The sequence below is a fragment of the Sphaerodactylus townsendi genome, linkage group LG11, assembly GCF_021028975.2.
Source record: "Sphaerodactylus townsendi isolate TG3544 linkage group LG11, MPM_Stown_v2.3, whole genome shotgun sequence".
Lineage (NCBI taxonomy): Eukaryota > Metazoa > Chordata > Lepidosauria > Squamata > Sphaerodactylidae > Sphaerodactylus > Sphaerodactylus townsendi.
In genome coordinates, this window is record NC_059435.1 from 58,805,211 (window position 1) to 58,817,663 (window position 12,453).

The window sequence follows — 12,453 nt, forward strand, 5'->3', positions numbered from 1 at the left end:
AGAGCTCCGAGAAGCTGTGACTAGCCCAAGGTCACCCAGCTGGCGTGTGTGGGAGTGTACAGACTAATCTGAATTCCCCAGATAAGCCTCCACAGCTCAGGCGGCAGAGTGGAGAATCAAACCCGGTTTGGGGCTAGAACACCCAACCCGCTCATCATTGCAGACCCTTCCCCTTTCTTCATTTGGAACAGTGGGCTAGAGAAAAACAAAATCAGGTCATGTACCAGACTACAAACCCCTCCCTCTTCTCCACACATGACAGTCATGCTGTTTCCTCCACTGAGTTCCATGGAAAGTTAGTTTGTGCTTGGAATCAAGAGGAATACTTATGAGAAGTCAAATTGCCTCTGAGTTCAAACCTGCGTAAATAGTCTGAGATGGGAGTTCTCCAACCCTAATTGAAGATCCTTCCTTGTTCCTCCTTCCCTACTTCTTCCCTCTGTCTACCCCTACGCCTAGGGTGGGTGGACCATGACCAGATGCCAGACTCCCTTTCCCCTTCCTTCCCCTCACCTTCCCCCCAGGGTGGGGGCGTCACGACCGGATGATGGGCCCCTTCCCCCTTCCCCCCAGAGTGGATGGGCCCCTTCCCCCTCCTTCAGTGGTGGGATTCAAATAATTTAACAACTGGTTGTTTACATGCATCATTTCAACAACCGGTTCTGCTGAAGTGGTGCGAACCTGCTGAATCCCACCACTGCCCTCCTCCCTTATATTCTTCCTTCCCCCAACACTGAAGTATACGGAGGGAGTCTGCAATCAGGAGAATTAGTGATGAGGGCATTACTCCTGTGCCACAGATGTACCTGTTCAACTGAAGGGGTAGTTGAGAATCATTAGTCTAAATCACTAGCCACCACTGTATTTTAGCCTATATATTCCACTAAAGATAAGGGTCCGTATGGACACCTGGGTTATGCCGTCATTTGTATTTATAGTGTTTTAAAGGTTATAATTGTAAACATTCTCTTTTCCATTTTATTTTAAACTGTTTTAGATTTTTGTAAGTTTTATTGATTTTATGACTGTTTTAATCGTGTGTGTGAGCCACCGCCCAGAGCCCCTCGGGGATGGGGCGGTCTATAAATCTAAATAATAAATAAATAAATAAAATAAGCCTGGCCATGGCTGGGAAAGGGCAGCGTATTTAATTTAGAAGAAGAAGAAGAGTTTGGATTTATATCCCCCCTTTCTCTCCTGCAGGAGACTCAAAGGGGCTGACAATCTCCTTTCCCTTCCCCCCTCACAACAAACACCCTGTGAGGTAGGTGGGGCTGAGAGAGCTCCGAGAAGCTGTGACTAGCCCAAGGTCACCCAGCTGGCGTGTGTGGGAGTGTACAGGCTAATCTGAATTCCCCAGATAAGCCTCCACAGCTCAGGCGGCAGAGCTGGGAATCAAACCCGGTTCCTCCAGATTAGATACACGAGCTCTTAACCTCCTACGCCACTGCTGCTCCAATGAAATTAATAACATGATAAAAATGGTACCATTGTTAGAAGACGTTCTGTCACCAGGAACATTCATAGACTCTAGTGGTACATAAAGTTCATCCCCTAAAAAGCAATTTTCAGTCCTGACAATCCAGAAAACATAAGGCCAAAGACCCTTTTAGCGTGCTTGAGTTGAAGCACATTTTCAATTTGATTTTGATTTCAGTGTAGATTTTGACAGATGATTAATGCTCAAAGAAGGCACTTGAACTGACAAAGATCTTTGTAATAATATATGCTGAGAGAGAAAGAGACATGTAGAAACCCCGTTTCAGATCACTGGAAACTCGTTTTACTAAGATTAAAAGAGGAGCCAGGTTACTTACCATGTGCAATAGGCATTAAGGAGAGAAGATTCTGCCAGACCTGTTGCTTTTGTCCTTGCAATGAACATTTGCTCAAGCATCTCCCGGGGAACCTCTTCCCGCCCGCCCCTCACGCCAGTCTCCTAAGTTCATCTTCTATCAGCCTTACATTCTCTTTTCCATTTTATTTTAAACTGTTTTATATTTTTGTGAGTTTTTTTCCCCCTTTGTACAGATTAATGTAGGGAAGATATGGCTCATTTGGAGAACACTTACTAAGTAGGTATCTTCTTTTCCAAGCTCTTACTTTCTGCTAGCATTTTATGACTCTGAATGCTTTTCCAGTCCACGGTGAAAAGAGCTATCTAAAGACTGCATAAAATGCAGAGCACGGATCTGAAATGCTTAAGAACTGCGTGCCAAAGTGCTGCAAAAACCCTTTCCACCTCAAATGGGCTGCAATAAAAAAAAGGAGAAGAGCTACAAGTAAGATAATGACTACACAGCTGGCACACGTACAACTTAGAAAAAATGATAACTGATGCTGTTCTCTATAGTACCAGCAAAGAGAGAAGGCAGGGGAGACTGGATGATTAACAAATGCTTCTTGCTTGAAAAAAGTGGATGCCGACTTGTTCAGCGAGTTCCTATGGCTGGTTAAGATCATGTAAGGAAGCTACACTGAGAGTGCCAGGAGAGGTTTGTACTGTGGGAATTTGGAACAGGGCTTCCTCTGTAGTGTCATTGCAAGTATGAAATGCCCTTCCTTCCCCTCCTGGAAAGACCATATTTTATGCTGCATTGTAGAAGGTTTTTTTAGGCTCCAGTTGTTCCACCGCATACTCTGGTACGCCCTGCTCTCCTGCCACGCCCCCAAAATGCCCTGCCCCCCACGTATGCCCTGTGCCCCCGCCACGCCCCTAAAATGCCCCTGCCATGCCCCCGCGCAAGCCCGGTGCATTGTGCCCCACATGACCCCCTGGGCGCTGCGCCACTGCTGAAGCAGAGCTTTCACAGATAACTGTAGATTCATACAGGAGTAAGTGGTCTTTCAGTTATGTTGGTCCCAAACCATAGAGCTTTAAAGGGCAACACCAGTGTCTTGAATTGCACCCAGAAACAGTTTGGGAGCCAATATATAGATAGGCCAAAACTGGTGTGATATGGTTTTTATGACCCACTCTAGTAAACAACTTGGCTGCAGAATTCTACAGCAATTGAAATTTCTGAATGCTTTTCAAGGACAGCCCCGTGTAGAATGCATAACAGCATAACAGATATAACCAGGAATTTTAACATGGTGGAGAGGTTTTCTTTCCTGAACGTTTGCTTGGGAACTTTAAAACCAAAAAAGATGGTGGGAAATTTTTAAAAGAAATAGTTACCAAGATTCATAATTAAATTATAAAATTTCCTTAGTGGATCCAGCTTCTGACAACTGGCTATTTTTCAGGACAACGGTGTGTGTGTGTACAGCAAGAATTATATAATTCTACTGAGATGCTACTTGATCATTTTTATGTTGTGGTATCATTTTTAAAAAAATGATGGGCAAGCTTTCCCCAAGCATGTCATAGTTGGTTCTGTCTGAGGTTTTACAGGGAATGTTCTAGTAAAAAAATTATTGGGAAGAACAAGTCCAGGTGAGCTTAATATCACCTCTCCCTACCATCTTCCTCCTTCTCAAAACATCTGGGGAAAGGATTGCAGGGGTAGAATGTTTGTACCAGCATCCAGGTATCATTTAAAGACCAATGTGCTGACAGCTTCTTCTGAGCATATTAAAGATTGCTGCCCTGGAACCTGAGAAATTCTGCTCAGAAGAATCCACTGCTACCTGAGATCCTGGGTAATGGATTTCCACTTGAGTGCAAATCCCAAATAAGAATTAAATGGGCTTGAACAAATCATTGTCTCTCACCTAATGGTAAGACGTTTCCAACCAGTTTTTCTGATGAAAAAGTAAGGAAGCCTTTGACCATCCCAAAGCTTATACTGGGCCTCGTATATACAAAAGCTAGTTGAATCCATCCCATTGTCTCCAACTGGATGAATACGCCTAAAATTATTAAAAAGACAGGGAATCTGAAATACTAAGTTATCATAACCATGCTGACAATTGACATACAGATACAGGAGAGGCCTGTATTTGTATGCCAATGTTTACCAATTAAACTCCTATTCCCAAGAGAAATCATCTTAACCCATTATATTTAACTACAGTACTTCTGTCATTTGATTCTAAGCCTAACAACTGCTTTTCAGTCTCCACATAACACATTTTTATGTGTATGTGCCTCAATCCAGCATTTATTTTAATGTATGGAAAATGCAAACATCAATTTTTTTGTCTTTGAGGTTTAATGAAGGAAGCAGATCTTGAGTGAAATGAGCAGGGCAGCTCTACGGGTGCAGTTGAGCATACAGGAGTCTCTGGGTGGGATGACTCCCATTTAATGCCAAGGTTACTTTCTTCCTAGACAGTGTTTCTCATATATACCGTTGAAGTTATTATTACTTTTTTTAAAAAAATAGACATTGACATAATAGATTAAACTAAGTTTGGGTGTCTTCTGTATAATCAGTTAAATTACTACATTGTATTTACAAAACCATCATGGGCTCCCTAGATATTCATCAGAGTTTGCGTGGACATATAGCAATGGATTCAAACTATGAGAAAATAGATTGCGCCTAAACATTAGGAAGAACTTCCTGATGGTTAAGGGCTGTTTGATAGTGGAATACGCTGCCTTGGAGGCTCTGTGGTGGAGCTCCTCCTTTGGAGGTTTTTAAACAGAAGACGGATGGCTGTGATTGAGTGCTTTGATTGTGTGTTTCCACATGGCAGGGGATTGGCCTGGATGATCCTTCCAACTCTATGATTCTATGGTGTAGTGGTTAAGAGTGAAGGACTCTAATCTGGAGAACTGGGTTTGATTCTTCACCCCTCCACATGAGCGGTGGACTCTAATAATGATGAGTCAGGTTTGTTTCCTTGCTCCTACACATGAGGCCTGATGGGTGACCTTGGGCTAGTCACAGTTTTCTCAGAACTCTCTCAATCCCACCTACTTCACAAGGTGTCTGTTGTGGGGAGGGGAAGGGAAGTCAATTGTAAGCAGCTTTGAGACTCCTTACAGGAGTGAAAGGCAGGGTATAAATCCAAACGCCTCTTCTTCATATACTTGTAAATGCCAGAAACTTTAATACTAAGATGAAAATCATTCCAATTCTGAATGGCTATCAAAACAGAAAAAAATATCTGAAATTGAATTGTAAGAACTGAGCTGAGTATTGAGTTGAATCCACATATTCTACAAACTTGTGCAAGCTTAAATGGTCAAAAACATTAATTGTTATTTTGGCCTACCTTTGGAGAGGGCAAGTAAGAAGCTTTTCAGCTCTGTCTAGTCCTCAATTGTTCCACCAGCTGTTGAGCTTTAGAATTTTTACAAGACAAAAGGTTTTTAAAGGCACCGCATGATTTTAAAGGCACAATCAAAGACTACAGATAGATACATAACTTCCAACCCTCACTTTTATCTGCTAAGCAAATGGCCGCCAAAGATGCAACACAGAATAACATCTGTCCAATCCCTCCATATCTATGATACCTGTCTGAGAATGAGGGAAGAGTTTTTTCATTGTCAGTCACTTTGAACACCACTCTCAAGAGGAGGCACAGTAATATCCCAAATAAATAAATACACTTCTCTGTAAACATAAGATCCCCTTCCCCAACATATGGCCAGTATAAGCTATGTACATATAAATGAATATGCACACACAAACCTCAAATGTCCTAAAATAAGGTTTGTTGCAATGCTCAGATCTAGGAAGAGGAATAAATGAAAATCACAACTTAAAATGGGAAGAACCTTTTTTGGGGGTGGGGAGGTCCCCATCAAAGCATGCTAATCATAAGGCGGAAAATTCAGAGTGCTACTTCAATAGAGAGATAAGATATCTAATTAGTAAAATCAGACTTGTGGGTTTCATGGAGAAATATATCATATTTTCACTGAATGCCAAAATCACAAGTCAAGAAGTCTGAAATACCATTTTTTATTGTTATTTCTTATGTCCAGCTTCTGTGAATAGTTTCTTTTGTAGGGAAACTATTTTTGCGCAACTGAATGCCAAAATTTAAAATTACCTGGCACTTTGCCTTTGGTTGCTAAGGCTAATTAGAAGAAAGTCATTTTATTAACTATTGTTTAATTTTTTAATTGTGAGCAGTACGGTTCACAGATAAGTTTTTTTAATGTATCAAATTAAAAGGACCTTGATCAGGAGCCAAAGAGAAGTCAAAAGTCCACACTGCGGTTTTTCGACCCAGCTTCCAGTGTAGGGTAAGTAAAAGATTTCTGTCAGATTTTGTCACATAGAGACAAACAGTACAATCAATGTGGACAACAGAGCGATCCATTGAAGTTGGTAAGTAAACACAGTGCCCAGTTGCAGCCCCTCATAGAACTCCATCAAAAGCCACTCCTGGGGATCAAAGGACCCTATGAAGTCATGCACAATGAGAGACAGACAGACAGAGGGAGAACCAGTAACCCCTCTGAGCATGGATGGATATGCTTTCGTCTTAACACACAGAGCTCCTTGGATCTGATCCCAGTCCTACTTTTTATGAAGTCTCCTAAACTGAAATTTGTCTTAGAACAATTGCAAGAAGCTGTTCCGTGTATTTCTGTGGTTTACGGAACATGTGCCAAGTCGGAAGGAAAGGACATTCCCTGCATTCTCTGAAGCAAGATAAATACAGAAGAGAAACCTAGATGAAAGATGGAGCTGTTATCTATGGCTCATGCCAGATTCTTGTGCTTTTTTGGCAAATCCAGTGAACGTTGGAAGAGTCAACTAGCAGCAACCTTTTTCCATTAAAAAGAGCAATATATATTTGGATTTAGCGTACCTTGTTTATACATTTTGAACCTTCAAAACTGTCTATTTAAAATGTTTTAATGATTCCTTCTGCACAAATTGGCTGCAGCTCCATTTATTTGAAATGGCCCATTTATCACCGAAAGAGCTGCAGGGCACAGCTTCTGCTGAATTGCTCCAGCAAACCTACAGCTTAGCAGGACAAGCTTCTTTTTATAAGACTAAAAGATATTTAGAACACGCCAAGATGAGGATGATGCCAAAGTCCAAATTTGTTATCCAAATGTTCCTAAATTAGAAACTTTCCAAAGTGAAGCATTAAGTCAATAAGCCCATCACTTACTGCTGGTACCATCTCTCACCTGGGCTGGGGACAACACGGGACTGGTTCACATGTACATATATGGATTGTATCATGCTTACAACAGTCCACTGAAAGGGGGAAGTAAATTAACACGAAAGCTTTATCTGTGGTGTTAGATCTGTGCTTGCACATATTCATATATACAGACATGATTAACCAACAGTAGAAACCAGCTCATTACTGCAAGCACCTGCTGGGTATACCAGACTTTAGCGATGTGGCTTTAACAAATGTGTTAGGGCCTCAAAACATAAGACCAGGGTCCTGCAGGACTGAGGTTATTTCTGCAGGGACTGTAAGATGGATATGTTCCACCAGGCCCATGGGTGAGGCAGCAACAGCTTTCCAACTAGCTGATCTCCCAATCCCTCCCTTCCTCTTGATATGATCTAGCATGATATGGGGAGAGGATTCTAAGCAAGCTTGAGTGATACCAATTTTTTTTGGTAAAAATTGGATTCAGATTGATTTGGCTGTAAAATTATTGTTATAGCCGAATCAGTCAAATTCAGTCAAATATATTCGGATATACCGAAAAATTTGGGTTAGTTTGATTTTTTGGTATTTTTAAGTGGGGTTTTTTTTTGGCCTGTAGGGGGCGCCTTTTTAAGCTAGTGGCACCACAATTTCAGGGTATCTTCAGGAGACTCTCCAGATGATACCACCCAAGGTGGTGATGTTTGGTTCAGGGGGTCAAATTTTATGGACTCCCAAAGGGGGTGCCCCCATCCCTCATTGTTTCCAATGTGAGCTAATAGGAGATGGGGGCTACCCTTTGAGGGTCCATAAAATCGCACCCTCAGAACTACATTTCACCAAGCCTGGGTGATATCATCAGGATAGTCTCCTGAAGATATCCTGAAATTTTGGTGCCACTAGTGTAGAAAATGCGTACCTGACAGGCAACCCAAGAAATTATCCCAGATTCTCCCTTTGAACTGAGCTGGCTCTATTGAAGCCAATGAGGAAATTCTAGGTGTATGTAAGCAGGCCAGGGTTCTTTTCCCCCATCCCTTTCAGCAGAGATTAAAGGAGAGAGAGAGAGAGAGTGTGTGTGTGTGTGTGTGTGTGTGTGTGTGTGTGTGTGTGTGTGTGTGTGTGTGTGTGAGAGAGAGAGAGAGAGAGAGAGAGAGAGAGAGAGAGAGAAGAAAAGTCACTGCTCTCTTCTCCCCTTTCAACAGAGAGCCTGCTGAAAGTGTGTGGGGGGTGGAAAGAAGAGAAGTAATTTCTATCTCCCCTCCACCTTTCAGCAGAGATTAACGGAGAGCAGGGAGGTTGATTTCAATGACTTTAAAAACTTCCCACCTTAAAGAATATCCCTATTAGGTATCAATACATGACTCAAACATTGAAAACATAGCCAGAGATTGACATACGGAAAAAAAATGTCCAATATTTTATCTGGCCTGGGTCATAAGGCATCAGTTGGTTACTGTGGGTACTTAGGCAATACATAATTCCTGCAAATTAAAGCCTAGATTTTAACCTAACCAAAAGTTACTTCTCTGACTTAAAAACCCTACACCTGTCCTAAAAGGTGTACAAAATTCTCCATAAGTTTTGATGGTAGTTTTCAATAGGAACAGCAAGAAATATTAATTGCAATGGCCACATTTCAAAGAAGATGTCGATTCTAAATTTCTCTGCCTATCCAAACTTGAGATTTTTAGGAGGTCTACAGAACAAAGATCTTTGGTAACAAACCATCTCAAAGTAATTCTACAAGAATACATTTTTCCACAGTTCTTAATAATTAAAAAAAATCCCAACATGATTAATTTTGCCCTTCAGCAAAACCTCTGCTACATCTTATTCTCAGGGAATGTCTTATTTTTAGAGAAACAGGGTATGATACAGAAATGTTTTACCTAAACCAGTATGGCAAATGGACTTGCTCAGTCCCCACCACCCGAAATTTCGGGCAATCGTATTATTTCATCTTATGCCTGTCAAGGAGAACAGCTCCTTGGGCACGAGGGAGGCTTCAAACTTGGCTCAGTGGAGTGGCAGGAGAGGGGTGTGAGCCATCTTTACTGAACTATCCCTTTGTGACTAGTCACCATGATTTATTAGTGATGTGAAAGGCAGAGGCGTATGGAGGGGAAATGGCCCCCAGAGACAGCTGTTCTCCAGGTGCCCCCCTCCCGCTACACCTGGGAGTGGGGCTCGGGGAGGTGGAGGCCCCGACCCCTGCCCCCCAGGCCTTGCCCCCCTCCCGGCGCCCGATAGAGGGAAGGGGGAGCGCGCCAAGTGTTCTGAAGCTTCCAGAAGACTTCTAGTCAGTTCTCTGAGGCCAGCCTGCATAGTCTCATGCAGGACTTCACTGAAGACATGCCCCCTCCCTTTTCAAGAGCCAAAACACCCATGGGGGTGCAGCCACTGTGGCACTTCACAGGGCTTAAGGGGGGAAATACCTCAACCTGGGACTCTTCACAGTATTTTTACTTTACTACAGTATTTACTTTACAATGGCAGCAATATCCCCATTGTAACCATGAGGACACCATCACGACTAGTTCAGTTCTCAGTGCAGGCTGAGATATCAGTTTAGCCATGGGATGAGGTGGGGGGAAAGAGTAAAAAAAAGTCATGGTTTCAAACTATGTCTGAGTCAAATGACATCACATAACCTTCTTAACTATCTCATTCCATCTTTGTTCCAGTTCAGATGGAGTGCCCCCTTGATAAGCATAGTACAATTCTGGGATACATCCACCATGCAGATGTTACCATTGATATGGTCCGACCCTGGCTCACTTTTTTCTTACCTTTACCACTCCATTTTCATGCATGGTGATGCAATTTTTGGGATCCTCTGAGAGTTGATACAGGGCTTGTGCAGTAGCTCGATGAACTGCTGGGTCAGTTGATTTCAGGTAATGTACTAAAGGGGCGACAGCCTTGGTGTTTCCAAAAGCAACTCTGTTTTTTCCCCACATACAACAGCGAGAAATGGCATCGGCCAAATGACGTCTTAATCTGTCATTATTCTGAGCAAAGAGAAAAAAAGAATGTCCCTTACATTCCTAGCATCCTAAATTAGCTTGGAAAGACATTTAAACAGAAGCCAGAGACATACTGCAGTATAAGAAAATGGTTGGAGGGATTCAACAGATATTTCCAACTGGGATCCTTAACATCAGAGAAACCACTTCTATGGAACTGGTCCAGATGAGGTATTGTCTGTATACAGAAACCATTTAAGATTATAGTCACAGGGGTTGCTCAAGACATTGTGCCTCCCTAGGGATCTTCCACTTTAAGTCAAAAGTGGTTTGCACCTGAGTCAGGTGGCACAGGCACAGTGCAGGGGATGCTGCCCCTTCAAGCACCTCAGCAGGTGTGACACCCCCAAGTAGCCACTTGCTCTGATTGGGTGTCAAACTTACTCTGCACAGCCATAGACCTTCCCTAGCAAGGTGTCTGCCCAGTTCTTAACTTAAGGCAACATGGATAATGAAAGACTAAATGCCTTTTCAGAGCAAGATGAATAACAAAATTTAACTAAGCTGTGTAGGATTCAGATTTATTTCGTTTCAGGAAAATACAAGCAAGTGGTTTTATGAACTGATTTTTAAAGCAGAATGGGGTATTGTGAGCCTTGAGAGTGTAGTAACCGTTAATGTGTTAGATACTAGGACCAGGAGATCCAGGTTCAAATGTGGGCACAACAGCAACATTCACAGAGTAACCTTAAGCCAATCACTGTGCAACTGACTTTCCCCCAAGAGATGCTGTGAAGAAAAATGAAGAGAGAATATCTGAGACACCCTGATCAAAAAGGAAGTGTGGTAGATAACAAATGCAATGGACAGATGCCAAATTGATTAAAGTCAGAATGTACCACTTTAAAGAATTACACTGAAATTTGTGATAAAAATTACTTGGTATTTGTAAAGAGGTATATATCCCTCTCAGTGTACATCCCTGTATATCCAATAATCCTTTTTTGATCATCATCTAAAAAGAAAAGGATTTACTCTGCTGTCATCTGTTCCATAGTAGAATCAACAACAAAGGGTTTTTTCCCTTCACATTGTCTTTTTAAGCCACCCCACGCCACGCCACCATTTTGGCTATTAAATCAGGAAGTCCTGTCTCACTTTTGTGCCTTCAGATGTGTGCTTCTTTAGGCCTGACAAGTGAGCACCTTTGACAACTATGTATAACTGACGGCAGTAAACATAAGGAAGCCTTACTGAGATTTCTACAAACTGGTAGTTCTGAAAGTGTATCACTAAAAGGAGTTACTTACTGTGTTTGCTAGTTTGGACAACAAAGGAACAACACCATGATCTGTTATAACGGCTAAGTTTTCTTCATCTTTTGCTATGTTGGTGATAGCAGCGCATACGCTGGCTAGAACTTCTTTATTGTCCGATTTTAACAAATTGACTATCAACTCCAAACCACCAACAAATGAGCGAACCATTTCACCAGCATCCTGAAAAACAAAACCAAGCCGTTGAGCTTTAAAAAGTAGTTTAATCACTATGTCTTATGATTAAAACTTTTCAAAATATATGCATTTTACAGCTAATTACTCTTGTTGCATTTTGTAGCTAATTACTCTGAATTACAGCTTATTACTCAAATAATTACTAGAATCCTATTCACTGTGAACCTTTGGGCTGCATTTGATTTGTGAGGCCTCATGACTGTTTGTATCAATATCCTATGACATAAATAACTGATGGATAAAAGTTTGGTCCTTTTCTGCTCCCCAGTGCCAGATTTGCTTCGTGTTCTGAGGTACTGCAAGGTAAAGTCCTTTTAAAAAGACAACATGTTTATTAATAATCTTGCCTTTGTATTGTCGAAGGCTTTCACGGCCGGAATCATTACGAAGGTAAGATTAGGATGTTGCGGGTTTGCCGGGTTGTATGGCCGTGTTCAGTAGTATTTTCTCCTGACATTTCGCCTGCGTCTGTGGTGGGCATCTGAAGATGGCAGCCACAAATGTAGGCAAAACATCAGGAGAAAATATTACTGGAACACGGCCATACAGCCCGGAAAACCCGCAACATCCTAATCTTACCTTTGTAGATAAAAGTCTGTCAATGAAAATTAGTGGCATTTTCCAGTTAGAACATCTCAGAAAGTCCAAGATGTCAAAGCCAATTTATCAACTCTGGTTGCTTTTGCCCAAAAATGTGATGGTATTGCTGTGCAAATAAACTTGAGTTACCAAGAGTCCTCTGTAGACCACGTTTCATTCAGCAGAACTGTCCTTTTCCAGTTCCATGACCTGCGATTTTAAAATTGTACCCCACCAAAATCCATTTTCAGGATGGTAGGAAGAAGCAGATCATTCAATTTGCCTCTTTATTCTTTTCATAAAATATCATTATTTGAGAAAGGAAAACTAACAGCGTAATACAGTGTATGAGCCAAATG

General features: G+C 41.8%; 1 protein-coding gene across 1 annotated transcript in view; it reads right to left on the minus strand.

Annotated features, from left to right (window-relative positions):
* The window catches only part of ODAD2 (outer dynein arm docking complex subunit 2), an 88,056-nt gene that overhangs the window by 10,419 nt on the left and 65,184 nt on the right, over positions 1-12,453 (minus strand). Inside the window, exons 18-19 of the mRNA XM_048510337.1 lie at positions 11,312-11,500; positions 9,825-10,046 (exon numbers count right to left, since the gene is read on the minus strand). Coding sequence (XP_048366294.1) covers positions 9,825-10,046; positions 11,312-11,500 — 411 coding nt within the window. The remainder of the gene's footprint in view (positions 1-9,824; positions 10,047-11,311; positions 11,501-12,453) is intronic.